The sequence below is a fragment of the Bombina bombina genome, chromosome 6, assembly GCF_027579735.1.
Source record: "Bombina bombina isolate aBomBom1 chromosome 6, aBomBom1.pri, whole genome shotgun sequence".
In the NCBI taxonomy this organism is placed as follows: Eukaryota; Metazoa; Chordata; class Amphibia; order Anura; family Bombinatoridae; genus Bombina; species Bombina bombina.
In genome coordinates this window covers 102258125-102274637 of record NC_069504.1, presented here as the reverse complement: position 1 = coordinate 102274637, position 16513 = coordinate 102258125, and the positions used below count along the sequence as shown (strand labels likewise).

General features: G+C 40.1%; 1 protein-coding gene across 1 annotated transcript in view; it reads left to right on the top strand.

Annotated features, from left to right (window-relative positions):
• Window positions 1-16513, top strand: part of RSBN1L (round spermatid basic protein 1 like) — a gene marked incomplete in the record, with an annotated part of 431851 nt that overhangs the window by 136552 nt on the left and 278786 nt on the right. The window contains 1 exon segment of the mRNA XM_053716531.1: window positions 1046-1162. Coding sequence (XP_053572506.1) covers window positions 1046-1162 — 117 coding nt within the window.

Genomic DNA, 16513 nt, shown 5'->3' with positions numbered 1-16513 from the left:
AAGTAAGGATGACGCCGTGGACCGGACACACCTTTGGAGAAAGTAATTTATCAGGTAAACATAAATTCTGTTTTTCTTAGTGAGGTATTCTCTCTCTGGGTCTTCCTGATGATGGCTGCGGATTCTTGACCCAGGTGTTTACCTCGTCTGGGTCTGCTACACGTATTTGTGTTGAATACTTCAGTATTCTAACTGCTGACGACTTTAGGATAACTCTTCAATTGTCGTTTCTGTGCTTCCACTTGACGTTGAGAGTAAGAATCGCTGTTCGAATGTCCGGTCCTAGACCTGTGCTATGTTGGTTTGGGCATTGCCTCCCCTTATTTTGATTTGTGAGCTGGTCTCGTTTTAGGGGTCTTCCTTTATGGAATTTTGTGGTGTCCTTTCAATTTCCTTTGATTTTTTTCTTGCCCTGTCACTTTGGGAGTTTTGGGCTGGTGTTCCCTTCGCTAGTAAGGGGTATGTGGTTGGGGGCCGACCGCTGGGAGACAGTGTCTCCTGGAGGACTGTTGGCTCAGTTGAGTCTGATTTTGCGGTCTCTAGCTAGGCTTCCAGACTATCTGCTGGTCCATGTCCTTGGGGCTTTTTCCTTTCAATGTTCTCGGCTTCGGACGAAGCCTAACCTCATTAACAGTGTTAAACTGGGTGCTTCAAAGTAACTTTTTTTTTTTTTGTTTTTTTTGTTTTTTTTACTGGATTTTTAGATAAGTATCTGTGCATATTCTTCTTTATGGTAGTGCCTGTTACATGCAGTTATATGAAAATTGCTGTATACTGTTCCTTTAATGTGTTTCTGATGACTTGTCACACCAACTGCACTGTAAAAAATGTATGATAATTTGTTTGTAAATTAATACATGGGGTTTGCTTGGAGAAAATTAATAACGTAGGCAGTTGTATTTTTTTCTTCTTCTCCTAGTAACTAATGATTGATGTGTGTGTGATACTGTTGGAAATGTTACCCTCAGAAATGTTTGAGTCAAATTTATTTTCCTTGCATATCTTTTAAATGTAATGGGTTTGTTTTTTTGTGTTTTTTACTTAGATGAAATCAAAGACAAATTTAAGGATAAAGAAAAGGAGAAGCAGAAGGAAAAAAAGAAGCATAAACTAATGAATGAAATTAAAAAGGAAAATGGGGAGGTGAAATTACTGCAGAAAAGTAAGTTTCTAAGTCTAAAAAACAAATATACTAAACTGCTGCACTTCCCAAAAAGTCTAAATCTAAAACTCTATGTGATACACATATTACCTAAATTGCGAAAATGTGGGTATAATCAACCTTTCATCAAAGGAAGACAAATAATAAATGTAAATATAAAAAATAGATACAAATAGTAAATATAATACACACAGTCAGTGAATATGTTTGCTGAGAGTCAAAAAAATCACACCTGAGATCCTAAATCAAGGTATTTGTAAGATCAGGTGTCTGAGATTGAATGTCCAATATAGGATTTTGGGTCCAAACTCCTGTGTAATCTCGGGTCCAAACTGGTGTGGATGCCGCTCAGTTAGCAAGGGGGAAATCTGTGATTCGCCTCCCAAACTAAATGCTGTGAAAACAGAGAAGAAAATGAGCGCAAAACCACGCTAAGGGTGATTAATATCTGTATCACATAGTTTTAGATTTAGACTTTTTGGGAAGCGCAGCAGTTTACAATATTTTTTTTTTTTTGCTTTTATTCTATGTTTCTCTGCAGCGAATCCCAGTATATATTTGTATATATTTTTATTATAAGAGTATACTATAAGTGATTTTTATGATGAATAGTGTTTCTGAAGATGAGGTAATTGGTGATTGTGTGTCTAGATATAGTAGGCAACGATCACACTAATGCTAGTATTATTAATGAGGATACACTAAATAGTAATCACATGAACCTATTTAGAGATTTGGAAAAGCTATTAAATTGTGATACCAAGGAATGGCAGGATCTTATACTGCTTAACAATTATGTTTTACATGAAGTCATTCCGAGAAGCCTTAGAATTTTTAAATACCCAGCTTTTGACTTGGAGGAAGTCGAATTTACTATTGACTGGGAAAAGGCCATACAAGACTGCTCCATGATTTTGATTAAAATTTTAATTAGATATCAAGAGTACAAATGAAATAAGGTGAAACTAACAATAGAAACCATTTTACCCAAAATACAGAGGTTTAAAGGGGAAGAGAATTGGAAAAAATGTAATGAGAATATAAAAGCACGTAATACTAAATTAAACTATGAACTCGCACAGATTAAACAACACAAATTATGCAGAGACCTTGAAGATTACAAGAACAGGGTCTTTACATATAAAAAAGACAAAAAAACATAAGAAAGCTACAAATGCTAGTAGTAGTGAAAATAATAAGTGAGAATCGTCCAATGTTCAAAAAGACCTAACTATACCAAAAAACAAGTTCCCCAATAAGATAGTACATTCTTATAATAGACAGAAACAGTTCACACATAAAAACAAACAATTTAATACAGTTAGGTTCCATAACGAACATGGGAATTCACAGAAGGCCCATAAAGGCAGTTACAATTTATACATTGCATCCAAAAACTTTCGAGGTAATAATAAAGAGTTACAATTATAATAAAGAACTCCCACATTACTATAATGCACCTATTCAAACCAGTAATAAATATCCTATATTAGGACAAGGTAATGAGTCTTATCCCAATCAGAATTGGAACACACAGGGAGCTAGACCTAGACAGAATGACTGACTGTTTTTGTAGACCAGATTCCAAACGAAAAATTAGAAGAAATGCAGGCTGCACTGTAGGAGTTTGAGTTAAAAACCAAGACTTTATTTCATCCAATAAAACAGATATTTCCAAGCACACTTCATGGTGAATACACCCAAGCACACAGGTGAATAGGCTGCTCTCCGACGCGTTTCCTGCTCACACAGAGCACTTCACTAAACGAGCTCTGTGTTTTGCAACATTGTATGATTACTCAGCATTGCGGTTGTATATGACAGTCGTATATATTGATTACACACATTATGATACTAATGCACTGCTGTGTCATGGTTTCACAGGCGATATTACACTGTGTTTTGGGACGACCACCCACTAAGGCTTGAAGCAAGGAGAAAGTCTGTTACTTTACCAGTAAAGCCTATGTTGGTGCAAAATGAAGGCTCTTGTATGAATGTTGGAACTTATGTTTTTGTAGACCGCCTAGACAGTGGAATGATAGGGTACAACATACTAATGCTCAGCAAGATAATTTTTTTTTGGACTCACGAGAGACCTGGAGACCAAATTACCATCAAACAAGAACCATAACAGGGTCCCATACCAATACACATATGACTCCTTGAAAAAGAACAAGCGAGGAGTTAGAGGACGACGATATATTCAGGGAAAGAGATCCAGAAATGAAATGTTAGATGGTGAATATTATCTTTGGGTTTTTTTTCCAACTACTAGGAAACTAAACTGTCAAGAGATAAATTTATTGGCCAAAGGCCTAAATTATGCTCCTAAAAATAGCTCCCAACAAATTTGAAACTTATATTGATCTCTAAAAATATATACGCAAAAAGACCCTTAAAATATATTTTGTTAAACCGCAACCACGTGTAACATCTACACCTCGAGTTGCAACCTCTCTAGATTGAAATTATCTAGAAAATGTAATGCTGTCCAACATAACTAATCCCTTATAGACTTTAGTATTCATGAGAATAAGAACGCATCTTCCATCTCACACACTGATTTTAAAAGTCCTTCCTCCTTTTTCCCAGTTGGAGTTCAGGGAGAACACATCAAATTCTTTAACAAATTAGTCGGCAGAGATCTCTAAGATTTGTGGGAGGATAAAAAGGGTAAATGGGTCAATAGATTTAATGACAATTTAGCACCACAAGAGAGACAAACTTTATCTGTACATGTATGTACATCTGTATGATACAAACCTAATAATTAGATCCGCTGATAAGTGGAGTGGTAGTACAGGACAGGTCTGATTACCTCAAGGAAGCCTTTAGAATATTGAATGATGTGAACACCTACAAAAAGATAACCTTCCACCCTACTAGTACATTCATTAAAAAGCTTCAAAATATTCTCAATATGACTAAATCAGATGATAACATTGTGCGTTTGGGATAGTGATTAGACTGTAAGTAAGGAGGGGAATAATGCACACCTTATAAAACTATATCCCAATGTTTTATAGAAATAAGCTGAGGTGGAGGTAGGTGGCGCAAATGAATGCTGATTCCCTGTGACTACGTGTTACTATCCTGATATTCTTGGTTATATAAGTATCGCTTCGAGTTTAAATAGCCTAAATTGCTACGTAATAAATGCTATTGATCTCAACTATTTTATTTGTGTGACTAAGTATTAATAATATACTCCTTACATAAAATAAATGCCAATATGCTGATGATAATAAAACAATTTATTAAATCTTAAAATATATATATGTATACACTTTACACAATATTGACACCGGTGTCAGAGGATACGTGAATTTTAAAAGAAATATAAAATGCTTTGAAGTATTAAGTACATAAAATGACGATAGAAATATATAAAATGATAAAAGGATATTAATACATTGAAGTTATTTTATGCCACATTGAGTTACAGTGTTATTGACATTCTGTCTAAAAACGTTTTAACCTTACAGTTTAGGCCGGGTATGCGTGATGGTTCACTATATTATATTAATGCGGATAGTGCTGTATTTTATTACGCTTTATAGTACCTTTAAGTGTATCCGTCTGATGACACTTTGTGCGTTGGAGAATACTGCGGTTAAATATATGCCGCTGTTTGATTCTCTTTAGTGTATCCGTCTGATGACACTATTTTTGTTGGAGAATGCTGCGGTTAAATATATGCCGCTGTTTGATTCCCTTGATTCCTAGGTGAGTCGTGATGTTTGAGCGTTCTAGCGGTTAAATATATGCCGCTGTGATGACTTATTGCAGTCTAAGTTCCACCTGCAGTAAGCGAAGGATGATGATAATCTTCGTGGTGATTCACACTGACGTGTGAATATTTCCTGCGGTTCCCGTGACCGCTTAATGTGTTGTCGGTCAGTGACCGATTTAGCTCTTTAAAGGATGTTGGTTCCTGATACTTTGTTCGTGAGGTGTGGGATCTTTGCCGCTTCAGTTGTTTGTTCTTCTGCCTCCGTTTGCTGCCGGTCAGTGACCGGTCCGGCTGAGTTCTTTGAAGTTTTTTGGATGGAGGTGCTGCTCTTGTGTCCTGCAAATCCGTGTGAGGGTGATCGGGTATCAACGCGTTTCGGCTTCAAAGCCTTTTTCAAGATACCTGATGAGTAGATTGGCCAGCTATTTATACCTGTTTCGGTTAACTGTTAGACTGCCAGTAGGTGTGTCAATATTGTGTAAAGTGTATACATATATATATTTTAAGATTTAATAAATTGTTTTATTATCATCAGCATATTGGCATTTATTTTATGTAAGGAGTATATTATTAATACTTAGTCACACAAATAGAATAGTTGAGATCAATAGCATTTATTACATAGCAATTTAGGCTATTTAAACTTGAAGCGATACTTATATAACCAAGAATATCAGGATAGTAACACATAGTCACAGGGAATCAGCATTCATTTGCGCCACCTACCTCCACCTCAGCAGATGATAACATTACCAATGAGGAATTTTTCTTTCTAATGACATGGTGAGTCTACGGATCATCTTAATTACTGTTGGGAATATTACTCCTGACCAGCAGGAGAAGGCAAAGAACACCACAGCAAAAGCTGTTAAATACCACTCCCCCTACCCACAATCCCCAGTCATTCTCTTTGCTTGTATTAGTTGCAAGGAGGAGTAAAGATAGGTTTCTGATTCTTCAATCAAGAGTTTAATTTTTATTTTTTTTTTAAATATTTTTTATTTATTGAGGTAATAGGTAATGACAATAGAGCAAACAATATGTCCAGGCACGGACCAGAAGTAATAATAACACTTATACATTTCACATACAAGTAATAAATGTGGGCTAAATCATTGGTGTGCTAATGAAGCAGTTGTTCATCATGAAGAGAAAATGTAAAACGATATATATGAAACATAGGTGACTGGAACATATATTAATGAAACCTCAGTTTTTATATTATATAACTAATGATCCCTATCTTGAGATAAGCGGTACTTTATAAACTAAAAATAATAGGAGGTAGGGAATTGGCTTTTGTCCGACCTCTCCGAGGTCTGAGTATATGGGGGGGGGGGGGGAACGCAGCGGGCAAGAGCAACTCTAAATGGAGGGCGGAGCTAGCTAGTGTGGTAAAAAGATAAAGACTTAATCTCAATAGTTAATCTTAATAGTTGAAGGGGCTCTAGTTTAATATCAGAGAAATAGTCATACATATATATTGACCAACATACAATACAGTGTATCTTGGCCACATATGTGGGGGTTCATATGAATGTGACCCATCTTAAGCTGACTCGGGTCATTCTAAGCCTCTATATACGTCATGAGTGAATTCGAGCTGGTTGATGTAAAAGTAGGGATAGTTTCCTAAAAAGAATAGGATCAGGGGAGGATATTTGAATATGTATGGAAAGCAGAGGGCTACTATATGAGCCCCTCTCCTGGGGATATGCCAGCTATAGGTGATGTGGGAAAAAGGAGAAGGGGTATGACCCGCAGGTAAGAAATGCCGGCGGGAAAGGGAGGAGAGGGGTCAAATAGGGGTAATGGATGTAAATAACATGATAATTGAAAAATAGTACGGACTGTCTTTATACCAGTCAGAGGAATTGTTAAATTATAATAAATAGTATCAAGATATAGGACGGTGTGGTATGGAGTTACATCTATGCATCTACACGTCTATATGTGCAGTCTGTAACATGTTCTGACCAAATAGGAGGATGTGCCACCGTTAACAAATAAACTACTTATATTATAACAAGATAATATCCATAAGGTGGATGTCGGGTATATGGACTCCTTCTAAAAGCTTCAGTGGGTGGTGGAGATTGATTAGTAAATGTTTAGATTCTGAAGACCAGAATATAAGCCTCGTTTGGGAGTTGCAGATGATAAATATATAGTGGGACATAGGGTGCATACAATTGAAGTTTAAAAGCCAAAAGGATTAATAGTTATGGCGTTACCTAGCAGATAATGGCAAAGAGGTTCAGAGTTAGATTTCTAGGAGCTTGAATAAATAAGGCTATACTTATCTGTCAAAAGCTATAGTATGTTGTGACACCTGACTAGGGTTGCAATAATAAGTACTAATTCCCATGATCTAAATTACTACGCATAACCTCGCTGTGATTAACTCTACTGTCACATAGAGGAGTAAAATTTCTAAGATAACATGTAGGCTTATGAGGGAAATACAGGGAAAACTCAAATTAAGCAAAAGCTTGGTATATCTTAGCGGATTTGTGGGCACGTGGATCTTTGGGGTCCGAGCTATGTAAATGGGCAATTTGCAGATAAAATCTAACCCCTACGCTAAACATCAAGAGCAGAGAGATATATAACACTTATATCCAGTAATACTAACATCCTGGTAACTGAAGGCCCTTTCCTATAACTTGGCAAGGAGAACTGATAAATATCCGTCAACCTGTTTATAATCTAGCTAATATATCAGGCACATGGTCATATGGGGTTAAATATATGTAAATGAGCAGATTACAAATATAATCTAACCCATGCTCTCACTAGCAGGGGCAGAAAGGTACATAGAGCATTTGAGGATATACATAACAAGTAAAGTTAGACATAGTAAACATATATAACCTTTCACACAGTATGCTGAATAACAAAATTCACACACACTAAAGCAAATAACCCCTCTGGGATGAGTGGCCTGTATGTGAGTGATTTGTACTGTAAGAAAGATTAGCAGTTTGAATATGTGCCTTTTACTTAATATAAACATAAACTGCTGTATAATAACATCTTTTCAGAAATTCAACTAAAAAGGAGGCAGTCTCAATAGTAAGCAGGGTATTCAAAAAACAGAATTTATGCTTACCTGATAAATTACTTTCTCCAACGGTGTGTCCGGTCCACGGCGTCATCCTTACTTGTGGGATATTCTCTTCCCCAACAGGAAATGGCAAAGAGTCCCAGCAAAGCTGGTCACATGATCCCTCCTAGGCTCCGCCCACCCCAGTCATTCGACCGACGGACAGGAGGAAATATATATATAGGAGAAATCATATGATACTGTGGTGACTGTAGTTAGAGAAAATAATTCATCAGACCTGATTAAAAAAACCAGGGCGGGCCGTGGACCGGACACACTGTTGGAGAAAGTAATTTATCAGGTAAGCATAAATTCTGTTTTCTCCAACATTGGTGTGTCCGGTCCACGGCGTCATCCTTACTTGTGGGAACCAATACCAAAGCTTTAGGACACGGATGAAGGGAGGGAGCAAATCAGGTCACCTAAACGGAAGGCACCACAGCTTGCAAAACCTTTCTCCCAAAAATAGCCTCCGAAGAAGCAAAAGTATCAAATTTGTAAAATTTGGCAAAATTGTGCAGTGAAGACCAAGTCGCTGCCTTACATATCTGGTCAACAGAAGCCTCGTTCTTGAAGGCCCATGTGGAAGCCACAGCCCTAGTGGAGTGAGCTGTGATTCTTTCAGGAGGCTGCCGTCCGGCAGTCTCATAAGCCAAACGGATAATGTTTTTAAGCCAAAAGGAAAGAGAGGTAGAAGTCGCTTTTTGACCTCTCCTTTTACCAGAATAAACAACAAACAAAGATGATGTTTGTCTGAAATCTTTAGTAGCCTCTAAATAGAATTTTAGAGCACGGACAACGTCCAAATTGTGTAACAAACGCTCCTTCTTTGAAACTGGATTCGGACACAAAGAAGGTACAACTATCTCCTGGTTAATATTTTTGTTAGAAACAACTTTAGGAAGAAAACCAGGCTTAGTACGCAAAACCACTTTATCTGCATGGAACACCAGATAAGGAGGAGAACACTGCAGAGCAGATAACTCTGAAACTCTTCTAGCAGAAGAGATTGCAACCAAAAACAAAACTTTCCAAGATAGTAACTTAATATCTACGGAATGTAAGGGTTCAAACGGAACCCCTTGAAGAACTGAAAGAACTAGATTTAAACTCCAGGGAGGAGTCAAAGGTCTGTAAACAGGCTTGATCCTAACCAGAGCCTGAACAAATGCTTGAACATCTGGCATAGCTGCCAGTCGTTTGTGTAGTAAGACAGATAAAGCAGAAATCTGTCCCTTTAGAGAACTTGCAGATAATCCTTTCTCCAAACCTTCTTGTAGAAAGGATAGAATCTTAGGAATTTTTATCTTGTTCCATGGCAATCCTTTGGATTCACACCAACAGATATATTTTTTCCATATTTTATGGTAAATTTTTCTAGTTACAGGCTTTCTAGCCTGAATCAGAGTATCTATTACAGAATCTGAAAACCCACGCTTTGATAAAATCAAGCGTTCAATCTCCAAGCCGTCAGTTGGAGGGAAACCAGATTCGGATGTTCGAATGGACCTTGAACAAGAAGGTCCTGTCTCAAAGGTAGCTTCCATGGTGGAGCCGATGACATATTCACCAGGTCTGCATACCAAGTCCTGCGTGGCCACGCAGGAGCTATCAAGATCACCGAGGCCCTCTCCTGCTTGATCCTGGCTACCAGCCTGGGAATGAGAGGAAACGGTGGGAATACATAAGCTAGGTTGAAGGTCCAAGGTGCTACTAGTGCATCTACTAGAGTCGCCTTGGGATCCCTGGATCTGGACCCGTAGCAAGGAACCTTGAAGTTCTGACGAGACGCCATCGGATCCATGTCTGGAATGCCCCATAATTGGGTTATTTGGGCAAAGATTTCCGGATGGAGTTCCCACTCCCCCGGATGTAATGTCTGACGACTCAGAAAATCCGCTTCCCAATTTTCCACTCCTGGGATGTGGATCGCAGACAAGTGGCAGGAGTGATCCTCCGCCCATTGAATTATCTTGGTCACTTCTTTCATCGCCAGGGAACTCCTTGTTCCCCCCTGATGATTGATATATGCAACAGTCGTCATGTTGTCTGATTGAAACCTTATGAATTTGGCCTTTGCTAGTTGAGGCCATGCTTTGAGAGCATTGAATATCGCTCTCAGTTCCAGAATGTTTATCGGGAGAAGAGACTCTTCCCGAGACCATAAACCCTGAGCTTTCAGGGATTCCCAGACCGCGCCCCAGCCCACTAGACTGGCGTCGGTCGTGACAATGACCCACTCTGGTCTGCGGAAGCTCATTCCCTGTGACAGATTGTCCAGGGTCAGCCACCAACGGAGTGAATCTCTGGTCTTTTGATCTACTTGAATCATCGGAGACAAGTCTGTATAATCCCCATTCCACTGTTTGAGCATGCACAGTTGTAATGGTCTTAGATGAATTCGTGCAAAAGGAACTATGTCCATTGTTGCAACCATCAAACCTATTACCTCCATGCACTGCGCTATGGAAGGAAGAGGAACAGAGTGAAGTACTTGACAAGAGCTTAGAAGTTTTGATTTTCTGACCTCTGTCAGAAAAATCCTCATTTCTAAGGAATCTATTATTGTTCCCAAGAAGGGAACTCTTGTTGACGGGGACAGAGAACTTTTTTCTTTGTTCACCTTCCATCCGTGAGATCTGAGAAAGGCTAGGACGATGTCCGTATGAGCCTTTGCTTTTGACAGGGACGACGCTTGAATTAGGATGTCGTCCAAGTAAGGTACTACTGCAATGCCCCTTGGTCTTAGAACCGCTAGAAGGGACCCTAGTACCTTTGTGAAAATTCTCGGAGCAGTGGCTAATCCGAATGGAAGTGCCACAAACTGGTAATGCTTGTCCAGAAAAGCGAACCTTAGGAACTGATGATGTTCCTTGTGGATAGGAATATGTAGGTACGCATCCTTTAAATCCACGGTGGTCATAAATTGACTTTCCTGGATGGTGGGAAGGATCGTTCGAATGGTTTCCATTTTGAACGATGGAACCCTGAGAAATTTGTTTAGGATCTTCAGATCCAAAATTGGTCTGAAAGTTCCCTCTTTTTTGGGAACTACGAACAGATTTGAGTAAAATCCCATTCCTTGTTCTTTTATTGGAACTGGATGTATCACTCCCATCTTTAACAGGTCTTCTACGCAATGTAAGAATGCCTGTCTCTTTATTTGGTTTGAGGATAATTGAGACCTGTGGAACCTTCCCCTTGGGGGTAGTTCCTTGAATTCCAGAAGATAACCTTGAGAAACTATTTCTAGCGCCCAAGGATCCTGAACATTTCTTGCCCAAGCCTGAGCAAAGAGAGAGAGTCTGCCCCCTACTAGATCCGGTTCCGGATCGGGGGCTATCCCTTCATGCTGTTTTGGTAGCAGTGGTAGGCTTCTTGGCCTGCTTACCCTTGTTCCAGCCTTGCATTGGTTTCCAGGCTGGTTTGGGTTGTGAAGTATTACCCTCTTGCTTAGAGGATGCAGAATTAGAGGCTGGTCCGTTTCTGCGAAAGGGACGAAAATTAGGCTTATTTTTAGCCTTAAAAGACCTATCCTGTGGGAGGGCATGGCCCTTTCCTCCAGTGATGTCTGAAATAATCTCTTTCAAATCTGGTCCAAATAATGTTTTACCTTTGAAAGGAATGTTAAGCAATTTTGTCTTGGATGACACATCCGCTGACCAAGACTTTAGCCAAAGCGCTCTGCGCGCCACTATAGCAAACCCTGAATTTTTCGCCGCTAATCTAGCTAATTGCAAAGCGGCATCTAAAACAAAAGAGTTAGCCAATTTAAGTGCGTGAACTCTGTCCATAACCTCCTCATATGAAGATTCTCTACTGAGCGACTTTTCTAGTTCCTCGAACCAGAAGCACGCTGCCGTAGTGACAGTAACAATGCATGAAATTGGTTGTAGAAGGAACCCTTGCTGTACAAAAATCTTTTTAAGCAAACCCTCTAATTTTTTTATCCATAGGATCTTTAAAAGCACTACTGTCTTCGATAGGAATAGTAGTGCGTTTGTTTAGAGTAGAAACCGCCCCCTCGACCTTGGGGACTGTCTGCCATAAGTCCTTTCTGGGGTCGACTATAGGAAATAATTTCTTAAATATAGGGGGGGGAACAAAAGGTATGCCGGGCCTTTCCCACTTTATTTACTATGTCCGCCACCCGCTTGGGTATAGGAAAAGCGTCGGGGGGCACCGGAACCTCTAGGAACTTGTCCATCTTACATAATTTCTCTGGAATGACCAAATTGTCACAGTCATCCAGAGTAGATAACACCTCCTTAAGCAGTGCGCGGAGATGTTCTAATTTAAATTTAAATGTCACAACATCAGTTTCAGCTTGATGAAATTTTTTTCCTGAATCTGAGATTTCTCCATCAGACAAAACCTCCCTCATGGCCCCTTGAGATTGGTGTGAGGGTATGTCAGAACAGTTATCATCAGCGTCCTCTTGCTCTTCAGTGTTTAAAACAGAGCAATCACGCTTTCTCTGATAAGTAGGCATTTTGGATAAAAGATTTGCTATGGAGTTATCCATTACAGCCGTTAATTGTTGCATGGTAATAAGTATTGGCGCACTAGATGTACTAGGGGCCTCCTGTGTGGGCATAACTGGTGTAGACACATTAGGGGATGATGTAGTATCATGTTTACTCCCCTCATTTGATGAATCATCTTGGGCAATATCATCATCTGTGGCATTACTGTCCTTACTTTGTTTGGACACTATGGCACACTTATCACATAAATTTAAAAGGGGAGACACATTGGCTTTCATACATATAGAACATAGCTTATCTGATGGTACAGACATGTTAAACAGGCTTAAACTTGTCAATCAAGCACAAAAAACGTTTTAAAATATAACCGTTACTGTTTCTTTAAATTTCAAACTGAAAACTCTTTATTACTGAGTATGTGAAAAAGTATGAAGGAATTGTTCAAAAATCACCACAGTGTCTTAAAGCATTAAAAGTATTGCACACCAAATTTCAGAGCTTTAACCCTTAAAATAACGGAACCGGAGCCGTTTTTACATTTAACCCCTATACAGTCCCAGCTATATGCTTTGCTGAGACCCAACCAAGCCCAGAGGGGAATACAATACCAAATGACGCCTTCTATAAGCTTTTTCAGTGATTCTTAGCTCCTCACACATGCATCTGCATGCCTTGCTCTCCAAAAACAACTGCGCATTAATGGCGCGAAAATGAGGCTCTGTCTATAACTAGAAAAGGCCCCCATCTGAAAAAGGTGTCCAACACAGTGCCTGCCGTTTTTCTAAACGTTCCCCAAGATTATATACCAATTATTAGTTAGAATCTGCATAATATGCCTAGTAAAGCAATCGTTTTAGCCCAGAAAAATGTCTACCAGTTTTTAAGCCCTTTTTGAAGCCCTTTATTCTTTTATGTTTAACTAAGAAAATGGCTTACCGGTCCCCATGAGGGGAAATGACAGCCTTCCAGCATTACATGGTCTTGTTAGAAATATGGCTAGTCATACCTTAAGCAGAAAAGTCTGCTAACTGTTTCCCCCAACTGAAGTTACTTCATCTCAACAGTCCTGTGTGGAAACAGCAATCGATTTTAGTTACTGTCTGCTAAAATCATCTTCCTCTTACAAACAGAAATCTTCATCCTTTTTCTGTTTCAGAGTAAAAATTACATACCAGCACTATTTTAAAATAACAAACACTTGATAGAAGAATAAAAACTACATTTAAACACCAAAAAACTCTTAACCATCTCCGTGGAGATGTTGCCTGTGCAACGGCAAAGAGAATGACTGGGGTGGGCGGAGCCTAGGAGGGATCATGTGACCAGCTTTGCTGGGACTCTTTGCCATTTCCTGTTGGGGAAGAGAATATCCCACAAGTAAGGATGACGCCGTGGACCGGACACACCAATGTTGGAGAAAAATAAAAGAAAAGAAAAACTTTGGGAAAAGTGGTCTATGGATCGCTGGACCTCTAAGTTTGGGGAAATGTTTAACAATCGCTCTCAAGGTCCACATAGTAAGGTTATAAACCGAGAACGATGTAAGCTAACCAGGCTATAGAATAGCGTAATAGATAAGCAAAGGTAATTGAGCCCCGTTTACATAGTTTGCAGGCCATGTTCTTAGGTTCCCTGAAGAACCATCATTTAGTCCATTACTGGTACAATCGTCTACAGTCTGCTGTAAGTTGATAGCTTTATGGCTAGGTAGAGTTAGATGTTAATCATACTCCAGCACATCATAACAGCTGGAAAGAATTTACCCCACTCCGGTCTTGAGATCTGATGACCGACACAGAGGGACCTGCAGATCACGCTGCAATACAGGATGGCTCTTGTCCGGAGCGAGTGCCTGGGGAGGCGAAGCGGGACTCATAAGCAGTGAGCTATCACTCAGCAATCCAGACACAGGGCGTCCGCGGAAGGTCAGAAGATCAAAGGGCACCAGATCCTGGCCACGGAAGTCGATCGCCCCTCCGCGACCAAGGGGCCGGTGTAAGCGCGACAGCCTCTGCGCCAGTATTGAGGTAGGTTTCGGCTCAGGATAAAGTTGAAGAGTCGAGAGCTGCGCGCCTCTCTCCGGTCGAATTATGTCGCACCAGGAGGCTGCCGCCTGCAGAGGCTTTCCTGTGGTATAGTCTTGTGAGTGTGTATTAGCCTGTTGTTGCTCCATACTTGTACACTGCGACCTCTTCATGCTGAGTCCACTCTCCTCTCTCCCTAAACTCCGGTCAGAGGCAAGTTCCGCCCGTAGTAAAAGGAATTGAGAGTCAAGCTTGTCTCCCAGCTGCTGCAGAAGCAGAATGATCTCCGCCATTTTGGTCATGAATTTGCTCTACGATAGTATAGCAGACCCACTAGATGATGAGCGTTATGAGCATTTATACTGAGTAATGCTGTAGTGTATAGAAGTAGAGCTGCTCCTCCATAAGATTGTTGCTGCATATGATTCATACTGTCCCATAGCTCCCCAGGCGATGGTGTATGATGCCGCGTGGTTATGCTCAGATCAAAGGGTTGAGTCTTCTGTAGATTTCTGCATTTCTAGCTATCTCGGAGTTCAATAAGTGGTGTTATCCCTTGTAAATCTTAGTTCCCGGTGCATTTTGCAGAGGGCTACATAAATAAAAGCTGTTTTAAAGCATATTGAATTGGGAGCTCCAACCAGACACGTCTTGCTCCCTTGATGGCTAGCTCCGCCCCACAAGAGTTTATTTTTTAAGCAGAGCAAGTTTGCTCTGGTTTTCTTTGGGGTTTAGCCATAGTCCATGTCAGTCTCTTCAGTAGAGCAAGTGGTGGCTTTTAAGCATTTGGGAATATTATTGCACGAGAATAGGAGAAGCCTGGGATTCCTTTTTCCCCTTCTCCAATTTTTTGGAAGATGTTTCCTATTGCTAATTCTATTAAGGAATCTTGGCAGATGGTTCCTAAGGTGGAGGGAGCAATATCCACTCTGACCAAGAGGACCACTAGTCCTATTGAGGACAGCTTTATCTTTAAAGATCTTATGGATAAGAATGTGGAAGCTTTTCTTAAAAGGATTTATGTTCACCAGGGGTATCAATGGCAAACGGCTGCATGTATTGCTACGGTTACTAGGGCGGCGGCATATTGGTTTGATGCATTGTCTGATTCTATTCAGCAAGATACTCCTCTTGAAGAAATTCAAGATAGAATCAAGGCTTTAAAGTTGGCGAATTCCATTATTGCAGATGCTTCTCTACAGGTCAAGTTGGGAGCTAAAACTTCTGGTCTTGCCATTTTAGCTCTTGTCTATTCCTTACAAGGGTAAGACCTTGTTTGGGTGAGATTATTTCTGATATTACGGGTGGGAAGGGGCATTCTCTTCCTCAGGATATAAGAAATAAACAGAAGGGTCGGCAGAGTAATTTTTGTTCTTTTCGTAACTTCTTTGGTAAATCTTCCTCTTCTTCCTCCAAGCAGAAACAGTTCAAGTCATGTTGTAAGTCAAATCAGTCATGGAATAAGGGGAAGCAGTCCAGGAAGCCTGTTGCTGGATCAAAATCAGCATGAAGGGTCTGCCCCCAATCTGGTAATGGATCTTGTGGGGGGCAGACTCTTTCTTTATCTTTGCTCAAGCTTGGGTTCGAGATGTTCAGGATCCCCCGGTAGGTAGATATCGTGTCCCAGGGTTACAAACTGGAGTTCAAGAATTTTCCTCCCAGAGGCAGGTTTCTTCTCTCCAGGTTATCTTGTTCTTATGTTGTGTTCAGAATCTTTCCGACATGGAAGTGATAGTTCCTGTTCAGGAACAGGGTCTGGGTTTTTATTCCAATCTTTGTCGTTCCCAAAAAGGGGAGGGAACTTTCGGACCTATTTTAGATTTCAAGAGTGTAAGCAAGTTTCTCAGGGTTCCGTCTTTCAAGATGGAAACTATCCGTTCCATTCTTCCTTTGGTTCAGGAAGCTCAGTTCATGACCACAGTGGATCTAAATGATGCATATCTGCATATTCCCATTCACAGGGATCATGGCAGGTTCCTAAGATTTGCTTTTCTAGAC